Raw genomic sequence first — 22,674 nt, 5'->3', positions numbered from 1 at the left:
TGGGCATGCATACATGTACATCATAATCCTACCTAGCTAACATGCCAGCGCTAAGGCTCTCAGTAAGCATCCGTAGCAGAGTGTACAAGTCTGAAATAGGTTGTCACGGTTGCAGTGAAAAATTGTAACAAGTGTATTTTATCCTAAGACAGTACTTCGAAGTACAATACTCACTATTCGTATTTCCCGCTCCTTAACCACAGCAATGAGATCCCATCAAGTACAGAAGAGCGCATCCTTCAGTGGTTCTCCAGTCTTCTCACTCTTGTCTACTCTCTTGTCTAAGTTACTTCTTTCATATTCAATACTATAAAACCCTGTGTTCTACGAGTGCGAGGGGACTGCGTTTAGCCAGGAACTAACACATGCATTCATTGGCCACCCCAGACATTCATGATAGTAGTACATTGTGTTACATGTATGCCATGCATCTAGCATGTGCCGTTTACCGAGCGCGCTTGAAACGGACTTGGCGGGTTTAGTTTCTGTGCATCAGCTGATTCAGGGCTCTGGTTGTTTGGGATTGAAGGAGTAAGAATACTAACAAAAAATGAGTCACAGCGGAATTTGCCAAGGTTTTCATTGTGTGCCTTTGTGTACACCGCGCTGCCTGAATCAGGTATTGAGCACTTTCGCAGAACCTAAGACTATTGCCTCTGTACCAAAAAAAGAGAGATAAGAATAGGGGGTTTGTCTACTGACAACCGCTCTATTCAATTGCTATTCACAATCTGCGCATGCGTTGCATTAAAAATTCTATATTGTGATGTTGAATTTTTTTTCAACATTACAATAATCGCATTAAAGAATTTTTAATTCAGAGCATCTGCAGATTGTGAATACCAATGCAATGCTTTTGAAATGAACTTTACTCCATACATGCATTGTCGAATACGTCTATATTCCAATGCCATTTCAGGTAGTGTGACTGGACAGAAGAATACAACGACTTCAAAGAAGGAAACAAAGAAAAGCGGAATTGCAGGTGAGTTTCGGTTTCCAGTATTGATCACATTCATAAAATTTGAAAATCGGATGTTGAGCCAATAACAAAATGTAGAAAGGTCAGGAAGCGCAACAACTAGGCGCACAACTGACAGAGTACTGAGTGAGAAATTCGATAACCTGACACCTAGCTACAACACATCTCCGAAGCGCTTACCAACAGCCTTCCAACTCGGAAGGTTCTAACTTCTAGGTTAAGGAGAGACCTTGTTTCTGTGGAACTTGGCAAGTACTCATTCTTGCCACGCTTATCTTCCCCTCTTCGGTCTCTCCTTGACCGAGAATCTTCCGAGTTGGAAGGCTGTTGGTTTAGCGCTTCGGCGATGTGTTGGAGCTAGGTTTCAAGTCGTCGAATGTCTCAGTACGAGTCCTCATACCCTGTCGGGTTTGTGCCTAGTTGTTGCACTTATTTATTTATTTATTACAGCATCTCATAGCACAGTGAGAACACCGGCCAATACAAAGAGAGAGGGTGTTAGCCAACTTCCTGACTGTATCAGGGGGGGGGGGGTTCGAACAAAGCCCCTAAATTTCCCCAACCATAGTTCAGCCGTGACCACTAATCCATGCACCCAGGTCCTTGATGCGACTTGCGCACCCGAGTCCGCCCAGAGCTAGGGCGGTCAGCTAGCTACACGCATGTACTCGCACTGTATATAGCATTATGTAACCCTTGTTTGATAGATAACAATGGTGATTGGTTGACAGCGGGGTGTTCTGAGGTGGTGAAGGCCTACAGTCCATTCATAAAAAGATGGGTCCTGGCTCTGGCGAGCTCCCGTATTTGGCGATTTTTCGTGATTTCATCGTACACAGTGCAGTGCTGCGAACTTTGAAATTTGAAAAAGGGTCCAAAAAGGGTGCCTGAACTGGGGTTCGAACCGCAGAATGCACTGTTGCAGGCGGGGTCAAACGGCCTGGATTTTGATGGTTTTTCCCAATTCAGTGCTTTTGGGGCAAAACCTGGCCGAAATCCTATTCTTGCTATGGCTTGCTTTTTGGACAAAAAAACTTCAGAAACATAATTGGAAGAGGATTCCATATGGGATTGCAGAAAAAAGTTCTAAAAAAACTCAACGTTTGACCCATTTATGGCCAAAAGCTAGAAGTTCATTTTTTTCTGAATGAACTGTAACCATGGCCGAGACGGGACATCACCAACCTCGTCGACAGCAAGCACCTTCTCACAACCGTGTCATGGTGATGACAATAAATGTTGAGCGGCTGATGAACTGAGGTGTGTTGTTGTCGCTGATTGGGTTGTTCCCACCTTGTTCTGTTTTAATACAATGTTGGCCTAGGTTGGAACGCAGAGGATGAACAGGCTTATCAACTGGCTTTGTCAGAAGGACAGCAAATAATCCCTCATGCGAGGCTTCTTCTATGCGGGCCTGGCCGTTCAGGCAAAAGCAGCGTGGAGAGATCACTTGTGGATGAGCCATTCGAAAAGAAAAGCGACAGCACCATCGGTGTGGAGCTACAAACAGCTGTCTGCACTATTGGACAGAGAGGCGGCACATTTGTTTGGCGCAAGGAAGCCGATCAGAAAATGCAACATCTGCTAATGTTGCTAATATCACTCAACAAAGCAGTAGAAGGAAAGACAACTGAAGAGCGCCTAGCCCGGCCACATGCAGTCACTGAACAAAGTGCCTTGCCTATGATAGAGAGCCCAGCGGCGGAGGATGGCCTGCAGCAAATAACCATTCAGCCATCCGCACCAAGTAGCAGTACAACAGATGTTCATTTGGTTGAGGATAACGGGTGTACAGGAATGGTAACTAACGACACAAGGCATGATGCAACTGCTGGTGGCAATGTGAAGGCAGCTACAGCCATCACAGCCGATTCTCCAAGTGTGGATAAGGCGAAAGTTGCTTCAACTACCAATATTCCTAATGAAGCTGGTGTGATTGCGGATACATCTCCAGATGCTAAAGCTTACGCGACTCCGGAAACAACGACAGTTGCCATTGGAAATGATACATCTATCCCTGTTTCTGCTACTGGAGACGTTTCCACTATTCAAGCCACAACGTCAGATCCAACACCACTGACGTCAGAGAAAAGGCACTTGAAATACATGAAGCAGAGAGCAGCTGTCCAACACCCGAATCACCATATTCGTCACCCGATCCAAAGAGGCTTGAAGAGGAGTTATCATATGCAGCAATGCGGGTTGATCAGTTCATTGCTGATCTCAAGTATACCGACGTCAGTGAGTACAACATCAAGGACTTGCGTGAACTGGTGTTCTTGGACATATGGGACTTTGCAGGACAGCGCTTGTTCTCAGCACTTCAACATATGGTTCTGTCTTCAAGGCGCTGTGCTTATGCAGTCGTCTTCGATGCCTCCAAGCCGATGGAAAAAGTAGCCGAGCCAACACTTTGCAGAGATGGTGAAGAGTACCGGCTAGACAACAGTCAAGGTTCCACCAACTTTGACATCATGGAAAGCTGGTTGAACACAATTCATCATGTTATCGGTGATGACCCAGACGTACCAGTTTACGCTATTGGCACGCACATCGACAAGCTTCCGCGCAAAACTCGCCAGCAATCGCTTGACAAGATGAAGAAATACATCTGCACCAATGCTGAGGAAAGAGCGTATGGTTTCAATCTTGATGATGTAGTGTTTGTTGACAACACTGTTGCTGGCAGCAGGGATCCAGATGAAACCATCATTCGTCTACGACAGGATTTCATTGAGAAATTGGAACCGCAGTTCAAACAGCCCATCCCCATTCGCTGGCTGCCATTCACCATTGGTACAAAGGAAGTAGCAAAGAAATTCAAATGCCCATGGCTAACAATTGAGCAAATCTACCGCCTTGCTAGCACGGTGTGTGGTGGTGATGCTGGGAACAGTCACTCTCAGTCTGTTGATGTGGAGGCCATGTTGAAGTACCAACATCACCTTGGCCATATTCTCTACTACCCAGAGAACCGAATCCTGTCATCCAAAGTCATCGATGTGGAATGGCTGCTGAGAATCGCATCACTACTCTTTTGTCCCGAGCCGAAGATTGAGCAGGGCAAACGTCTTCGCAAGCTCTACGATCTGCTGACAAGCAAGGGAGTCTTGCTGGAGCGTCTGATTATTCACCGCTGGCAACAACACAGCAAGCAAACTGCAATGTACACCAAGACAGAAGAGCAACGTGACTATCTGTATGAGCTGATGGAGCAATCTGGTCTCATGTACAACACAAAGACCAGTATGAAGATCCCTGACCGAGAGGAAGAGTCACGCAAGTTCTACGTCCCAGCCCTTGTAAGCCGGATGCCTGAAGACAGCGCTGCTTTGCTATTGGAGGAGTCTGCACCAACCATCTACCTGTACACAGGAAGTTGCAACTACTTGCCACAGACACTGTTCTGGTGTGCCGTGGTAAGGTGCATGCAGAAGTATCGACCACGTCATGAGCCACTTCTCTACCAGTCTGCTGCTCGGCTGAGATGTTATGGACACTATTGGCTTGTTCTGGAGTACTTCAACCACGGCATTCGAATCTCCATATCTGCTGAAGACTCGTCTATCTCTACCATTGGAAGGTTGGGATCAGAAGCTCATCCAGCTGATCTTCCTGAGATGTGTACGGAGGCACTGCTGTATGTGGAGGAGCAGCTAGAAGATCTGAAGAAATTCAGTCTTCGGCATGTCAGTACTAGCCGAGCAGTGCGGTGCAAGTGTCCCATCAACCAACGTCCTTGTCAACGTCATAAGAAGAAGTCCTGTCCACGGACATCATGCCATCACTTTGCAGAGCTGGTGGATGGAGAAGTTCCACAATGTCCTCTGGAGTCACAGCCCAGTGTGGATGCCGGTCCAGTTTTGCAGTACTTCAAGTGCATCCCGTTCCACTATCGGGTGAGTTTACTCTGGTTGAGTATTGTAGTGCATATGCATATGTTTGTGTAGTGCAAGTGTTTCACATGAGATGTGTGAGGTCGATTCTTGGCGTATCACGTTCACAGTGCTGGGGGGATCACATTTCCAACGTACAAATGTTGGAACTGTGGGGTGATCCCAAGCCTCTCAATATGAAGGTTGCGAACCGCCGGTTAGAGTGGTTGGGCAGTGTGGTCCGTATGGAGTCGGAGAGGATGCCGCGGTAGGTCCTTTTCGGTACCATGCTTGCTTGTCGCCCGGCCCCTGGTCCTCGGCGCCACTGGAAGGACTGTGCAGTGTCCGACCTCAAGTCCTGTGATGTATATGGTAGCTGGTATGCAACTGCACGGGAGTCTCGCGCCGGATGGAGGTCAGCATACACCTCGAAAGACGCTGATGCATCTTCTTCGCACAGCATCCTTAGGGATGCGGCTGCTGCTGCTGTCAACTGCTCTGTCTGCAAGAGGTCTTTCTCGCGCCCCCAGGATCGTGCCAGGCACAAGTGCACTGCAGAGCGCGCAAAGCCGGTGAATGAACAGCGCGGAGCATGTCCGTGTGATCGCTGCGGCCGTTGGTTCTTGAGCCGTGGTGGCTTTGCCCGTTACAAATGTGTGGCTCGGTCCCCAGCCGCAGTGGAGCCGTATTGTGGCGTGCACTGTGCGTCCTGCGGCCGCTGCTTCCGTTCGGTCCAGGGCAGGAATAGACACCGCTGCTCAGGTTCTCCCCCGGTCATACGTAAGTCTCGTGGTGACAGTCGTAGGTGACCTGAATCCTGGCGACCTCTCGTTGTTTGTGTCCCGGACGCCGTGGGACGGCGTTCTCCTGTTCTCTCTCCGTTGTCCCTCTGGGGCCAACGTGACCCTTGTGGCAGTGGCTCGACAGAACAGGACAGGTAGTGCAAGTACAATACTCACACAGTGCAAGTACATGTAGTTAAAGGCGATTCACATGACAGGAGAATCTGCACAGGATCTGACCAGTATGATAGACAAACCCAAGCGTTTGATCCACATTGGGCAATTCGGAGTTTGCACAAGTAGTACCTGCAAGGACGTTGGTGACAATGGGGATGGGTGAGGATTTCGATGTGCGACCAGGGAGTCGTACACGATGTGTACTAAAGTACCATTGTCTAGGCGTGAAGTTTACAAAAGAGAATTTGCCACATGTGCTTCCCCGCGCTTTCACCGCTGCGTGTAACTTTCAGGAGTTTTTGGTTCCTGGATAAAGAGTGTTTACGAGCAAAGAGCTCGCATGCATATTTGGATTCTTGCAGGCAAATCTGGCTGTTTGCAGGCAAATTTCCATGGTAACAGGCTCTCAAACGTGAGAATGCGCATCGTGTGAATCGCCTTTGACTGTCTACTGTGTATAAGTCGTGCACTTAGTCTTGAGGAGAGAAATGTGTACGGACACGTGCGCGCGCGCGTGCACACACACACCACACACACATACAGTTTTTACACTGTAGAAGCACCCAAAACTTCTATGTTAAACATGGCAACTTGTGCTGGGATTACACCATTCAACAGGTTGCAAGGCTGATGAATTGACAGCCACCGATTTTAGCCTGGTCTACACCATACAGCTGATTGAAGTGGCTTTCTTCTGGCCAGCACACACACACACACGCACACGCACACGCACACACACACACACACACACACACACACACACACACACACACACACACACACACACACACACAAACACTCACACAGTTTTTACCCTGTAGAAACATCCAATACCGTGCTGCATAACTTCTTTTGTTTTAGTAAATATAGTTGGGAGAAGATTGCCCTGGGATAATTGCTTTCACATTCTCTTCAGTGTTCTTCCGTGTTTTCTCTTCCCCTCCATACTACCACCTCTCCCTGTTGTTTCTTTTCCCCTCCATACTACCTCCTCTCCCTGTTGTTTCTCTTCCCCTCTATACTACCACCTCTCCCTGTTGTTTCTCTTCCCCTCTATACTACCACCTCTCCCTGTCGTTTCTCGTCTCTACTTTACGTATTGTTCCATCCCTCTATGGTCAACCTCTGCAGCTGCAAGCATCTTGGAAACATTGATGATTGGGAGGACTTCACAGCTGCTCTTGAACCATTGCTGGATGACAATGCAAGAGGTTTGTTCATCCGTAGTTTGTTTGTGCTTGACCTCTACCAGACGGGTTCAGAGAGACTGACTTCAAATAGGGCATGCATGAACCAGGTTCAACAGGGCATATTGGAAAGAACAAGTAAAAACCAATATTTCAGCCTCTGGCGCAACGAGCAGTAAAAATCAAGAGTCAATGATCCTATTCCGGGGGGGGGGGGGGGGGGCACAAGTTATGGACTCCCCACTCAACACTTTTTCTTGCATTTGCATCGTGAGCAAGTGTTCCTTGGAGTGAGGTTTACTAAGGATGTGGAACATTTCCTGGAGGGGAGGGGTCGAAGGGTGTCCTCACTGTCACCACTGACCGTGTAGAAATAATTATCTTTTAGGACCGAGTCTGTGGAGCATTGATGACGGGTCGAGTATTTTATCGTTGATTGCTGCAGGAAAGCTGGGCAAGGTTGCAGTCAAACTGGTGGACAAGAATCTGAAGAATAACTATCGAAATGTCCTTGATCAGTTCCATGAAATGAACCAAAGAACGATCACTGGCAGTGGACATGGAGTCACTAGCGTATTCTGTATCATCCTCTATCTGATTAAGAAGAAACAAGAGCTGACCATTGATGAGTTGTGTGCACAGTTGGAGGACAGTGCTCCGGAGAATCGCAACCTGATCCGCACAGCTCTCCTGTAAGTATCCATCTTCAGTGCGTAGAGCTTGAAAACTTCATGTTGTGTGGTACACATGTGTTATGAAAGTTCAGCTCGCTTATCATTTGGACACATTGTCATATGTGGTTCTCACCTGGTTTGGTCTGATGCCTGATATCTCACATGGTCCAGTGTACGCGTGAGCATGGTGTGATGTATGACAAACAGTGTATATGGTATGTAGTGCATGCAAGAGTACACATTGTCAGAGGATGAGAATCCCTGCTTCCGTTGGTGTGTGTGAGTGGTTGTCAACTGAGTGTCGCGCATGCGTTGATTACGTGGATTGTGATTGTTCTGGTAGACCTCTTACCACATGTACAGAACTGTCTGTGAGTGAAAAGCCCGATTTATTTCAGAAATTTCAGGCCCAAAGTGGTCACAGGCTTAATGTGGTACAGATGCTGCTGGCCTAACAGTTTTTAGAAACCACAGGTCTATACTTTCCAAACGTAACTGCAGTACCCCATTCATGGTTGAAGGGACTGTGCAGTGAGCAACACTGTATGATGCGCATACAGATGAAGCCTGGACCAACACTGCAGGTGGTCTCTAATTCAAACCAGGCCGTTCATCCATGCACAGTTGACTAAGATTTGGTGTCTAAGAATAATAGTGGTGTAACAGGTCAGGAGGCTGCTGAAACCCAAAGATAGTCACTTGACCAGGTTTCATCAGAATGAATGAAGAAACTGAGACACCCGTCTGTAACAGCCTTCGCACTCGTAATGAACGTAAACAAAACTGTGACCTGCAAATGTACACCACCCTCAGCCCTGTAGCACAAACTGGATACCGGTAACTACAATGTACCTCACAGTGGGGGGGGGGGGGGGGACTGAATTCATTCAGATCTTGCTGCTGCTCCTCTACAAACAGCAGCGCCTCTGTGCACATCTCAGGAAGAGCCGTGGTATCCATCAGATTGGGGATGAAGACGATTGCTTTGATTGATTTGAATTTGTGTGCTTCCCTATACGACTTTTGTCTTGTTGCAGTGAGGCAGAATACACGGAATAGCTGTGTTGACAGGTAGAAGGCAGTGGACACAAGCACCAGGATGCTGGTTATCGAGATGTCAGCTCCGTGTGGTTTTGCCGGATTCAAGCGGGCTCTTTGTACGCTGGCTTTGTTGCATGTTCTGTGCTGCACATTGCTCCCCAGGCACAGTGGAATGATAGTGTACATAGTTTTGAACTCATCGGCACGGTACACTCGTGCGAGTACTTGAGCGTTTTGAACTAATATTTTACTTGTCTCCTCAGTCTATGCACGTGATCATACTGAAGTTGGTAGTTGATGTTCTAAGAATTCCGAGTTTGCTGTTGCATTTTCCCTGCAATCAAATCCAAGCTATTTGCTAGGCTATATTGCCCGTTGAGTTGCCGGTTGATTTCCAGGGTCATATGCTGCCCTGTTTTCTTTCTGTCGTCGCCTATTCATTTTCCGAGACACGGCCTGATCCCCGAACCGGGTCAAATCCTTTATTCATGTACATGTAAGTACTTGACAAACATTCTACATAGTTATACATGTACTCATGCTGTACTTGTATATGTGTGTGTAGTGTGACGCCTCATGCCAGGCAGCTGTGTGAGCCCTAAGCGGGGCGAGTTCTTGGCCTCGGTGGTCGTTTGTTTGCCCTCACTTGGCAGTAGGCGACCGGCCACAGTGGGTAATATGCTTTAGCCTTTGGCTGGCAGGTTGTTGTCCTTGGGAGCTGTTCATTGGCTGAATAGGCAGTATGATTCAGCCCTCGGAGAGCTGTACACTTTATCCCTTGTGGGGAAGTTTGCTTCAGCCCTCGGTGGGCAGGTTGCTGGCCTCGGCAGCCGTTCATACGCCCTCCTCGGGCAGGTTGCTGGCCGCGTTGGACATTTGTGCGCCCTTAGTGGGCAGTGAGAGTATGCTAGCGGCCCACGGTTGGCAGGATCACTCAGCCCACAATGGGCTGGATGTTGGCCTCTGTGGCCGCTCATGTGATTGGCCCAAGGTGGACAGCTGCGGGCTAGCTCTCAGTGGGCAATTTGTGCGTCTGCCCTGGTGGGCAGTGTGAATCGCTGACAATTGGATGTGATGATATCATAGCGCAACTGTTTTCTCTCGCGTCGTCACAGTGTAACCAGCCTATCATCACATACTATTTTATAGATTACTAACTGCGTTGAGCATATTCCTGAAGCTACGCAAAAGACGTTACTTTAGTAGTGTCTGGTGCTAGCCAGGCTCCACAGCACTTGAATGTGTATGTGTGTTCCATAGGGCCGGCACGAATCATGTGATGTGCCTGGCACTGTCACGTATATGTCTCGTACCGTACCGTAAAAGACAGCTGGCCACATATTGAAATAGGGCTCTCAACAGCAGGATCGTAACGTAAAGGCCGATTCATACTTCATTTCCCGTACGTGAAATAGTTGAGCTCAGATCAACTTTTGCTAGAATGTATTTGTATGAGAAGTGTATGGAGGAGTGCATGCAGGGCGATAGTGCGGATTCGAATGCATTGTTATGTGTGGAAAAAAGAAAAGAAACAAAATTAGGACCATAACGTGAAATGACCACTTGGTGGAATGTGCATGTCTGGGCCTGCCTGGGATTAAGAGTCTTTTTTTGGTTTTCAAGTGCCCACAGGCTCCAATCCAATCTAACACCATAACGTGAAACGAGAGAGCTTGAAAGTTGAAAGCTCAGTGCTGTCGCTATCCTGTTTTGGCCTAGATTAAAGGGGAAGGTAAGGCAAAAATTAGAATTTCACCAGTTGTAGTCTTCGGGGTGCTGAGTCGAATGGTCTTGGTCCGAGAAAGCTGAGACGCTCCCTTCCTACTTGAATCCCAATCGAACTCGCTGAGTCGACTGGTTTTGGTCCGAAAAGGCTGCGATGCAGCGTTCCTCCTTTATTCCCAATCGAACATGGTTGAACAAGCGGTCACGTGCTCCTGCGTACACCAGTCACCTGGTCACCGTGCCTGCAGGGTAAAACTTACTAGCCTGTTGGACCTTTTTTGGGTGCAGTCCTGTCACTCGAGTTGAACCTTGGTGTGAAAGTTGTCGCCTGCTGGCGTGGTGACCAGGTGATTTGGGCACCCAGGAGCACGTGACCACTTGTTCAACCATGTTCGATTGGGAATAAAGGAGGAACGCTGCATCGCAGTCTTTTCGACCAAAACCAGTCGACTCAGCGTCCAAAAGACTACAACATATGGGCCAATCGCGGTCATCCGTGCTTTTATAAGAACGAAATGGCGCTTTTAGTGACAGTTTGCATACAAATCCCCATCTAGTAGGGCGCAGTCACCCAGTTTCGGTGGAAGTGCGCGAGTTCGATTGGGATTCAAGTAGGAAGGGAGCGTCTCAGCCTTCTTGGACCAAGACCATTCGACTCAGCACCCCGAAGACTACAACTGGTGAAATTTTAATTTTTGCCTTAACTTCCCCTTTAACGTTATCATGCGCGTTATTCAAACTGATAGAAATGACTTTGCAACACGATTATGGGGGACATCTTTTTGTATTGCAAAGACGTCTCTATCAGTTTGAACAACATACATGGTAATCTAGGCAAAAACAGGATAGCCACGGCACTGAGCTTTCAAGCTCTCTCGCTCAACGATAAGTCATGGCAACCCCAACCCCAGAATGTCAATGGCTTATGAATGCGTCCGTATGGGTACGTCGTTGTACATGCAGGCGTATGCGTAGGAGCATTAGCATGTTTGTGCGCATGAATATGTGTGTGCACATGCACGTGTGTGTACCCGTGGGCCTGGAGTAAACGGCATTTAAATACAAAAGACAATGATTGAGATACTTGTTTCAAAGGCAGGACATTTGGTACTTTGAGTGCATACCAGACTACTAGTACCAGTGAATGTATCACTTACTTCAGAACAACATTGGTAGGACCAGCTGGCTTCTTTGTGATGTTGTTGTGACGGTATGACTTGAGTCTCCACTTCACATCTCTCCGTCACCACCAGGATTCTTCCCCAAAGCATGGTTCTTTATCTTCCATGGATGATTCTAAAACAGCAGACATCGGGAGCAATCAGGTACTAAGCATTATTAGAGAGGTTATTAAAGCTGTGTACATTTTTTTGATGTGACATGCAATTGCACATTAAATGGGTCATCAGCGTGGAACTCCAAATTTCGAAGTGAGAGGTGGCTCTCTCACATGTTTCCAACGTGCGAGCCAAATAACGCGAGTGGAACTTTCCGTCGCGTCAAAAATAACGTGCAGCTTAACCTCTCTATTACAATTACATGCACGGTAACATTTAGCACACACTATGCAGACAGGTGTGAAACCGGCTCAGAATACAGTGTTGCTTGGATGGCATATCAGGAATGTTAATTATTATTTTAGGGGTATGCAGCAGCACGGGTAGCCGGGTATCAGTGCTACCCGTGACTCCGGGTGAGGACCTCGGGTAGTCGGGTACAGAATTGTAGTACCTGAAAACCTGAAGTCGCAGATGACGTCATAATGACATGTAGTCTACAATGCACGTGTACAAAATTTTTGTAATACTCTGCATGTCTACCCAGTGTGTACGGGAAGGGGTGCATTGTGGTGTTACCACGGAAACATTACACGATCGGATACCCGTACTACCCGTGGAAAAGTACCCGAACCCGAAACCCGGAGAAAATGCTACCCGACTCAGCACTAGTTAATTTGTAGAGTAGTTTGTATGCATGCAGCGCCACAAGCCAGACCGAGACGTAACTTACATAGTTTTGGGAGAGTGTACGGCATACAGTACAGTCAAACTTCGTTAGGGCGAACACTGATAAGGCGAACTTTCCCTAAGTATGAACTAGAGCCAACCCTATGGTTGGCCAGACATCATATCAAGTCAAAATTATTCGTTTACGGCGAACTCTGTACGGCGAACTTTCATGAAGACGAACTAATTTCAAGCATGATTAGAACAAAATCAGCGTGTGGTACGAACTTTCGTCCCCGTGGGTACGCTGGCTGTAGTTTTTCCCGATAGTCGAGGCTTCTTATAGTGACAAAACATGTTACAAGGCGGATGTAATGCTGTCATGAATACCTTACACATTGTAGTTACCTGTTGCTGGGTTATGTTATGAAAAAAATGTTTTACATTTGCCACAGCATGCACCTTCACATAAATACAATCCATATGATATGCATATCAATTTTTTTGTCAGATCTGGATAAGAAGAACTCCCGATAAGACAAACAAACTTGTGTTCGGTCCCTTGAAGTTCGTCCTAACGAGGTTTGACCGTGTATGTACGAGTATGTATTCACATGCATGTGTGTGTATGCAGGGCCCGGGGGTGGGGGGGCTGTCGACTGTGCAGTGGTGGCCACTGGAAAGGCACTTTGGGACAATGCTATGTAGACAATGCACCACTGGATGTGTACTGTACTGTACTGCACTGGATGTACTTCATGTTACATTGCTGTTGAAATGAGAACAACGCCGACGAACAACAAACCAGGGTGCATGTGTGTGGGCTGTATTTGTTGATACTACATGCCCCTCTCCGGGCTTGTGTTGAGAGTGATTACTTGGTGCAGAAACTACTAATGGCATGGACATTTCCAGATCAGAGCAAAGCCGTGAACTGGACGGCTAAGAGTACGTCACCACATCCATGCCATGACCCCTTTTGGAGCTTCTCCTTTCATAGATGTGTTTGAATCAGATGTCCTAGCAGTGAGTCAGCAGATTTGCTTACGTGCACTGAGTACAGTGGAATCTTCACTTTTTTTATTATGGGCATGAAGCATGGAGTGCCAAAAAGAGGGAAAGAGCGACACCTTACCAGTACATTGCCGCCCCAGCACAGCTAAGCTGCTCCCGCATACAGACCATCTGAACTGATGATGATGTTGTGATCACATACTAGCCTCCCTGTGTTGCTGAAGCCACGGTTTGAAGTGACATACGGTAGTGTGCCGATTATCCGCACCCCTTGGGGCACAGGCTGTCTCCAGGAGGTTCGGATGAGAAGAATATTCGGATATGGGAGCAGTCAAACATCTATCTAAACATGCATATTCCCACATGTTCTCATCATTTTTCATTCTCTTCGGCAGCACACCAGGAACTAGGCGCATGTCAGCTCTTCAAAATGACACTATCGTTATACGTGTTGACTCCAACCTGTCTCAATACATCGCGTGCATCTCTTGAATGGTGCCCCGAGTGGGGAAATCAGCAAAAACCTCGAAAAACCTACTAATTTTGTTTTTGTCCAGTCCGACCAGGCAATCTGGAAAGTCGATCATCCGGATAGTTGACATCCGGATAACCGGCGTTCTACTGCACTTGAACGCATTCAGGCGTGGGCAATACCTGTTCTGATATATGCCCTCACGGCTGTGCCATTCTGCCATGCACTAGTATCAGCTGGTGTTTCCCCTGTACATCATGGTACTTATATATGTATTTGTACTTGTTTTTGTTTAGTACATCTAACACCTTGCCGTGACTAGGCAGGCTGTATAGCCACAGCACTGTTATTCGCAAATATATTCAGTGGTCTGTGGAACATATCCTGGCAAGACGGCAATGCAGGCATTTCTGCACAGAGCCGCATCATCGGATATTAGGTGTACCGAATTATCCGGTGTGTTAGCCGCACCCGCCCCCCCCCCCCCCCCCCCCTTGGGCCCAGAATTCATATTTCGTGGTATTGACTATTGTTTGTAGGTGCATCCAGTACATTGTACATGTACACGTAGCTGCTAACCATGTGCATGTACTTACGTGTACGTGTTCCACAGAGTCAGTCTTGCTGTCAGTCTCACTTGTCAGAGATCCTGGCTGCTTTGCACAAGAACCGAAACGCGCGAATCGTAGTCCTCCTCCGCAGTAGCACGCACACCAAAAAATTCCCCTGCACTCTGCAGCTTGTGCAAAAAGTCTGAAACCTGTCCTCAACTTCCAAGTCAGCACAACTGCCACCACTAGGCACCAGGCACAAGCAATGCAAACAGTTTCAGCACAAACCCTGTAGCCATGGTAGCCTCGGCTGTTTACCATGGTTTACCGTTGCTTGGGTGGCTAGCTAGCTAGCTGTAGTGTAGACTGCGTGCGCATGTTCTTGTCAAGATCTCATGCGCGCGGAAACCTATCCAGTGAGTATCCTACTAGTACTACCGGTAGTCCAACTGAGGAACGCCTTTGCTTGGCGCGGACGCGACACACATGCAGCATTTCAGGTTCCTCTTTACACTGAGTCTGTGGTAATTTCGTTAGTTTCAGTGTACTCAGAATAGTTATGAATCTAGCTATCTCTGCTCTGTGCGACGTAAACCAACCTCCTGTGTAGAACCCAGACCGTCTACTGCTTCAAATGAAGCCACACAGCCTGATAAGGTCACATCCACACAGCTGTCCTGAGTTGAGTTGAGCTGAGCACCGTAGGCTGAATGAAAATATTCTGCTAGGTTCGCCACATTTTAGCGTCCTCTGTGCGAATTTTCAGAGTGGAAGTTCTACCCTTTCCTCGCCCAGCGCCAACTGACGAATGCTCCTGTAAAGTCACGGCACGAGTGTGAACAGATCGCGCGATCGTGTCCGAAGTCTGCATGCGGTGACGACTGCCGGTAGATCTACAAGTGCCTTTTGTTACATTTATAGCCATTGTAGGTAAGTGAGTTGGAAACTTCGTAGCAGACACTAAAAAAATACAATCATGGCATTCGGTTTGCTAGGGTGTGGAGTAGGATTTACTGAGATCGACGATGTGCATGCCCAGACTCAATCCCAATGCCAATCAGTATCTCGCTGCTAATGCTTGCCTGCAGGATCAGAAAGCCTGGAGACTGCACGGGTGGAGAGCAGCTGGGAGTAGTAAAAAACCGGAATTTTACTACTCCCTGGTGGAGAGAGTGTTACGACTCAGCAGTGCGAATGCGGTGGTCATCAAGCCGGCCTCCACCACCTTCACACTGAAGACATTGTGGACAACCATCCTTGGGCCGAGTGTGCACTGCAACACGGTAAGAAGTATTCCTCCCACATTGCCTCCTGATCAAAATGTTGTGTCTATATATCTACTAGTGCGAGCCACTGAAGTGCAGTGGCGTAGCCAGGGGGGGTGCTTTGGGTGCCCAAGCACCCCCCTCAAAAATTTCAGGTACCATTTTCGTACTGCTGTGGATCTACGCCCGCCCGCGATCGAGACTCGACGTCGACAAGATCGACGCCACACGACGCTGCGCTGCACGACGGGGCCCGGCCAACTGTATTACACTAGTACTAGTAGCGCATGCAGGTTGCACTTGAGACTGCATGCATGGCTGCACATGCAGTCATGTTCTCGCCGGTGACAGGCGCAGTAGTGCTAAATTATTAATTTTTAGTACAATGTAGTACTACCGGTACTGTAATTTGAACTAGTACTACCGTGGTAGTATAGTTGTGTGTAGATCTTTGCCTTTGAATGTGAGTTTGGTCGTTTTCGGATGCACTGCGCATTGTACAACTACCGGTATATAGACTCGCACTTTGTGTAGCTAGACTTGGTAGAAGTGAAAGAGAAGTGTCAACGTCGTTTTGTGATCCGCAAGTCGAATGGATTCTTATGAAAATGTCGATCTTGAAGTATTTTAGTCGAGGGAAGTCGAAGAGACCAGATACCAGTAGCAGCAGTGCCAGTGCCAATTGTCTGTATTATATTCTGGGTCTAACCACACCCTGTCAATCTCTTACCATCCAACTTCTGTAGCAAAGTACTGTGCGTTTCATACGATTATCTGACTTTTTATTGAATCATTGGTGGAATGGAAAATAATGAAATAGATGCAAAAATGAAGGATTTGGCACTCAATATCGAAAATTTTTCCGGGGGAGGGCCCCCGGACCCCCCCCATTTTCGCGCCCTTCCGGCGCACGCCCACACTTCCAGTAAGCACCCCCCTCAGCCACAATCCTGGCTACGCCCCTGAAGTGCGCATTATGGCTCAGGTGTAAAATTGCATACGATGCAGCACCACTGTGAATGACAGACGCTGGGCTACCTAACAGCTACCTGGCACTGTCGTATTCAACCGTTCGGATTGCACTGTCCATACACCAGACGTTGTATTATGTAGATTGAAACCCTGGTACTATGGCAACATGCATCTCAGCACATGCATGTAGGATACAGTAAGAAAAGTCAGTGCTCGGCCAACATTCAGTGCTGCTCTGGGTAGCACTGGACACTTTGCTCACAATGAGTCATTGACCAGTAGCACCAAAGACTTTCCGTACCAACTGTTTCTAAATGCATCGCATCTTTATTCAGCGCTAACAATATCATGGTCCACTATATAAAACGATTTCACTGCATATGATCACCATTGCACTTGGGCAGCTTGAAGGCAGCATGTGATGGTAGGTGTTCTACTCATTTGCTTCAAGACAGTGTTTTGGAAAGATACTGTCCGTGAACCTATGGAGGAACACCATGTCAGTGATCGAGTGGTTTAAAGAGATACCCGACAAACTGTGCCACACATTTCTAAGCTTTGACGAGGTAGAATTTTGCCTGTCAATTGGTGAGCAGCTCGTCCGTCAGGCTTTATCGTTCGTGGAGCAATTCACCACAATCAAGCCACGTGAAATGTACCTTCACGCCCGAAAATCTCTGCTTTTCCATGATGGCCGCCCCCTGGACGAAGTACAAGGGCGACATGTACGACGTAACAATGGGAAGTTACGATGACACCGAGACGTGCGAACTTGTGGGCGCCTTTTTTCTCAACCAGCTCTCAAGCCATGTCGATACATCAGCTATCGGCCTCTATAGAGACGATGGACTAGCCGCTCTCAAGGACACCAGCCCACAGGCTGCAGACCGCCTCAGAAAAAGCTGATGGAAATCTTCAAGCGCTTCGACCTAAGAATTACCATCGAAGCGAACTTGAAGGTGGGGGATTTCTTGGATGTAACGATGAACCTGGATACAGGAAAATTTCAACCCTTCCTAAAACCGAATTACAACCCGCTCTACATCAGCAAGCAGTCCAACCACCCGCCTGGGATCACCAAGAACATCCCTGCTGCTGTCAACAAGCGTCTTTCCACTATATCAATCGACGCGGAGGCATTCAACCACGCAGCCCCCCGTGTCCCAGAGCGCATTAAAGGCCAGTGGATATAATGAAGTGCTGAGCTTTCAGCCCGAGACACATGAGCAGAGGGGCAGGAAGAACTGCAGCCGTAAGGTTATATGGTTTAACCCCCTTACTCCAAGAAAGTCAGTACAAACGTCGCTGATCGGTTCCTGAGCCTTGTCTCTAGGCACTTCCCAAAAACATCCAAGCTCCGGAAAAGTTTCAATCGTAACGCTCTGAAAGTGAGCTACAGCTGCATGCCCAACATGAGAGCGGTAATCAGCAGCGACAACAAGAGTAACCTGCGAGAGCCAGAGCAAACCAAAGCATGCAACTGCAGAGTCAAGGAGTCCTGTCCGCTGCATGGGGAGTGCCAAACCAAGGAAATAGTGTATGAGGCCACTGCCGAATCTACCAGCAAGATTTACATCGGTCTCTCAGAGACACCCTTCAAAGCCCGACACGCCAACCACCTCACCTCCATGCGTGATGAAAAGTACAAAAACAGCATTAAGCTCGCTAAACATTTATGGGAGCTGAAGAATGAAGGAAAGCCGTGGACCATCACATAGAAGGTGCGGGAGAAGAGCCGGTCATACAGATGCGAGTAAAAAAAAATGCAACCTATGTTAGTGTGTACCACGGAAAAATTCCACATCCTGACGACGCTCCTGCTCAACAAGCGGTCTGAGACGATCTTGAAATGCAGGCATGAGAACAAGTTCCGCCTCGCAAATTTCACGCCTGCTCGTCATCCGAAGACCCCCTAGCGATCTCACTGGCATGTTGCCCGCCTTCCTCCTGGCACCTCCACCCGTCTGCTGTACACTGCCTCCCCGTCGCCTCTGTCCGCGCTTTCATGCTCACACCTGCCTGTTGCCTGCCACCCTCCTGGCACTTCCACTCGCCTGTTGTCTCTCCTGGCGCCTTGGCCCGCGCTAGCTTTCTCCCCATACCTTACGCCACCAGATTCAGCACTAAATTTGTTTATGCTTGTGGCCATATGTGTTGATAAGCATACTGCTGGGTAGACCCGGCATCTAAATCAGCTAGAAAGAAGACAGAAATAACTAAATACAAACATAGCTGAACTCAACAAGAGGCAAAGACATACGCATAAGCAGCTAATCATAAGTTTGGCCATGAGTGTTCGAAATATTCAGCCTAGACGTGGGTTGACGGCTTTGCTGCCTGCGCTGGACTGGTGGGGCAGGCTGAGTGACGAGGGTAGCAGGTGCTATGGGCAAGACAACAGGATGAAGAAAGCGACGGTTTCGCCAGTATCTCCGGCCACTGGGAAGTTTGTTGCTCCGTGTAGACGTCCACAACATGCTGCCGCTAAGAAGCAACGTCAGACGCTTCGTCAATTAATTGGCAGCAAACTTGTTTAAACTTTTCTAATTGTCTGCAAACTCCAACGCAGCCACTTACACATTTAAACTTCACTTCTCAACTCCAAAAACGGTCTCTTCACTGCGATTCAAACCAAAATTAAAATTAACATAACACCAAATTTTCGGGCCTGGCTCATCATCAGAGTAATGAACTTGTTTAGTCGAATCAACTACAACTAGACAGTAGTTCACATCTGAACTTTGCTCTTTCTCTCACTTTTCTCTGTGACGCTCTACTCTCTTTCACCCATGCGTATGTTATGTGCACTTATTGTGTTTTGTTTCCATGTCACTTTGTTACGAATTATTTCCTTTTCTTTGCACCTCTTGCTGGGGAGTGTCACGACGTCGACATGATGCTCAACGTCATGAGATTATTTGCACTGTAGTTTCTCTAGTCTTCAGAGTACGCGTACTAGCCAATCTACACATCACAGTTTGTGTTCTCATTCCCAGTTTGTTTCCGCGCTCCCACACCGAAGCTGGGCCGCGAGTTTATTGTTTTTGCTGACTGATGCAGTTTTCTCGTCATCAGATTTATGCTATGCAGTACTTCCGTACGCATAGATTATTCCAGACGTACGCACTCACCTTTAAGCTGCGTCCTCAATGTTTTTTCTGCTCCTCTCTTCTCTGTGCGAAAGCGCCTTGCGCATTAGTTGTCTTCTTTCTCCGTTCACAACAAGAACAAAGATTTGCCCCTTGTACAATGTTAGTAATAAATTCAGTTTGAAGCTCTCCCAAGAATTAGAACTGCCTGACGTGTTCACAGTGTGTGTGTGTGTGTGTGTGTGTGTGTGTGTGTGTGTGTGTGTGTGTGTGTGTGTGTATGTATGTGTGTGTGTGTGTGTGTGTGTGTGTGTGTGTGTGTATGTATGTGTGTGTGTGTGTGTGTGTGTGTGTGTGTATGTGTGTGTGTGTGTGTGTGTGTGTGTGTGTGTGTGTGTGTGTGTGTGTGTGTGTGTGTGCCAGCAAGTTGCTATGTCTAACATAGCTGTTCGCTATCATCGCTTCCGCGATGGGCATGTCTGAGGTCTGAGGTGTGCCAGCTAGCTCTTTTGGTGGGTACACTTATGCCTGATTGTGTTGGGTCTGTTGCCAACTGGCTCGGCTGCTTGAAGGTGTAATGTTGTACCTGCCACCTTTGTTGGTTCCAGGGTTCATAACTTCATATACTTTCTATTTGAAGTATGCATGCCTGCAAACCATGGACTGCTTCTGGCTAGATTAACTCTTGTGTAATCAAAGGTGCTAGTGAAGCTTATATTCTTTTCGCAGGTTTTGCAGTAGCCAGCCGGCAGTAGGCCGGTCTGGAGAAGGGTAGGTACTGGATAGTTAATTAGTAATAGATAGTTCATTAGGTAGCAGCCTAGCAGTAGCATTTAGTGGGCCGAGATGTCCCGATCTGGAAAAACCGCCATTCGCGGGATGACCGAGTCGGAGATCAAACTGTTGAGTTCCCTCCCAGGAATTGAGACTTCTGTCGTAGAACTAGTCACAACACTGTCCTCCCTCGTGTCACAGTCGGCCGACCGGGAGACACGCCTGCTGAACAAGATCGACCTGTTGACGAAGCAAGTGAATGCACTCAGTGAGGATGTTGTTTCACTGAAAGAAGCCGCCATTGTTTCGGCGAGTGTCTCTCCCCAGGCCCAGTGCCAGCGTACGAGCAAGACATCCCGTAGACGCTCAGCCAGGAAAGCTGGCCGTGCAGCTACGGGCACCAATGACCCCAGTAACTGTATGAGTACTACAACTGCACACCGTAGCGTCTGTGACCTTTGACCTTTGACGACACTGAAAGCAGTGATCAGGAAGCTACACACCCTGCAGCACGTAAAGGCTCCAAGCTCCAGCAGGCCAAGCGCAATGACGGAAGAAGTAAAGCCATCCTGGATGTCATTGCAGATGACAGTTGGCAGTTGGTGTCAGCGGAGCCACCCAGGCCAAAGAAAGCCATGTTGTACGTTGGGAATCTGAGCGAGTCCTGCACTGAGGAGAGTCTAGCAGCTTTCGTGAAACAAAGGTCAGCCAAGGCTGGAGCAGAGACCACTGTGCATGACTGCAGCATGCACAGAGCAGAAAATGGAAAGGTGTCAGCACGACTAATGGTTGAAGCAAGTGCCCTCTTGCTTGTTGTTTCCCCAAACTTCTGGCCAAGACCTCTGTACGCCAGACCATGGCAGTTTAAAGACCGTGACCAACATCAGGGGAATGCAGCATCACAACACAATCTTGGCAGCAGCAATGGTAAACATTCCACCACAGATCCGACCAGTGATAAAGAATGATGGCAGCACTGGGTGACCCTAATTCTCCAACAGGACTCGAACCTAATCCTAATGCCGCCCCATCTATTCCGGGTCTTTTCACTAGACATCTCAACCCTAATGCCATACCATTTACACCACGGTCCCATCAAGGCGCCCCAGCAAATTCCTGGGTACGCTTTGGCTTTATCAACATTTGTAGCCTTCGGCACAAAGTCGACGCCCTGGAGCAGCTGATCGCGGACCAGTGCTGGGACATAGTCGGTGTTGCTGAAACATGGCTTGATGGCACAGTGTCTGATGGAGAAATCCGGATCCCAAACTTCAGTATTGCCCGTCAGGACCGTGCCGGTGGAAGAGGAGGTGGAACATGTATCTACTTCAGGTCGACCCTCCCCGTGAAGCCTCGCCCGGATTTGACGGCGGATGATGTAGAGTGCACCTGGATCGAGCTTAAAGGTGCCCGGGCGCCTCATCTCTTAGGGTGTGTGTACCGGCCGCCAAGTGAAACAGTTGCGTTCTGGCCCAGACTAGAGACTGTCTTACAGGCAGCCACCAACAACACCGGATCGGTCACTATGATGGGCGACTTCAATGTAAATGCTGACCCAGTTTCTCCTGGCCCACAATTGCGCCACATGCATGACATGTGTGGAAGCTATGGACTGCAGAACGTTGTGACAGCACCAACTCGTGTTCTGCCCCAATGTGTGCGTGGAACCATACTAGATCTAGTCTTGGTCAACCATGCCAGCTTAACATCCTGGAACATCGTACCATGTGACATCAGCGATCACTTTGCTGTGAGTGCTTCACTCAGCTGTGCTACTGAAGTAAGCCAGCCAGCGAGTTCGCTCCTCACTAGGCAGCTGCACAGAGTGGATATAGCAGCTCTCCGCGCTGACCTGCTTGCAGCAGACCTTCACATTTTTCCTCCACATGCGAGCGTCGACGATATGTGGTCCACTTGGCACGCTAGCATAATGCGTGTACTGGACCATCATGCCCCGATGACCCCAGTTAAGAAGCGTTCCAGAAGAAGGCCATGGCTTAACAGAGACACTTACCAGCTAACGATGGCAAAGAACAGGCTGCACCGAAGATGGCTGCGAGACCGGGCTAACATAGCATTATTCCACCAGTACAAACGTGCTCGAACGGCGGCAGCAAACCTTGTCAGACGGAGGAAAAACCAGTACTT

General features: G+C 48.2%; 2 protein-coding genes across 2 annotated transcripts in view; both read left to right on the top strand.

Moving 5' to 3' along the window:
• Positions 1-22,674, top strand: part of LOC135817315 (uncharacterized) — a 42,391-nt gene that overhangs the window by 5,408 nt on the left and 14,309 nt on the right. The gene's annotated exons all lie outside the window — the stretch shown is intronic.
• Positions 3,038-9,264, top strand: LOC135817320 (uncharacterized). The gene is made up of 4 exons (XM_065330483.1): positions 3,038-4,881; positions 6,948-7,027; positions 7,449-7,695; positions 8,715-9,264. Exons 1-2 carry the CDS (start codon positions 3,178-3,180, stop codon positions 6,969-6,971), a joined length of 1,728 nt encoding a protein of 575 aa, XP_065186555.1. The 5' UTR covers positions 3,038-3,177; the 3' UTR covers positions 6,972-7,027; positions 7,449-7,695; positions 8,715-9,264.

This window comes from Sycon ciliatum, chromosome 5, assembly GCF_964019385.1.
Source record: "Sycon ciliatum chromosome 5, ocSycCili1.1, whole genome shotgun sequence".
Classification (NCBI taxonomy): Eukaryota; Metazoa; Porifera; class Calcarea; order Leucosolenida; family Sycettidae; genus Sycon; species Sycon ciliatum.
This window is presented reverse-complemented; position numbering and strand designations above follow the sequence as displayed.

Bases quoted from the DNA above. Each gene is read 5' to 3' on its own strand.
- LOC135817320 (XM_065330483.1), top strand. From the start codon at position 3,178: ATGCGGGTTGATCAGTTCATTGCTGATCTCAAGTATACCGACGTCAGT. The intron at 4,882-6,947 runs GTGAGTTTACTC...CAACCTCTGCAG, and splicing joins GCATCCCGTTCCACTATCGG to CTGCAAGCATCTTGGAAACA.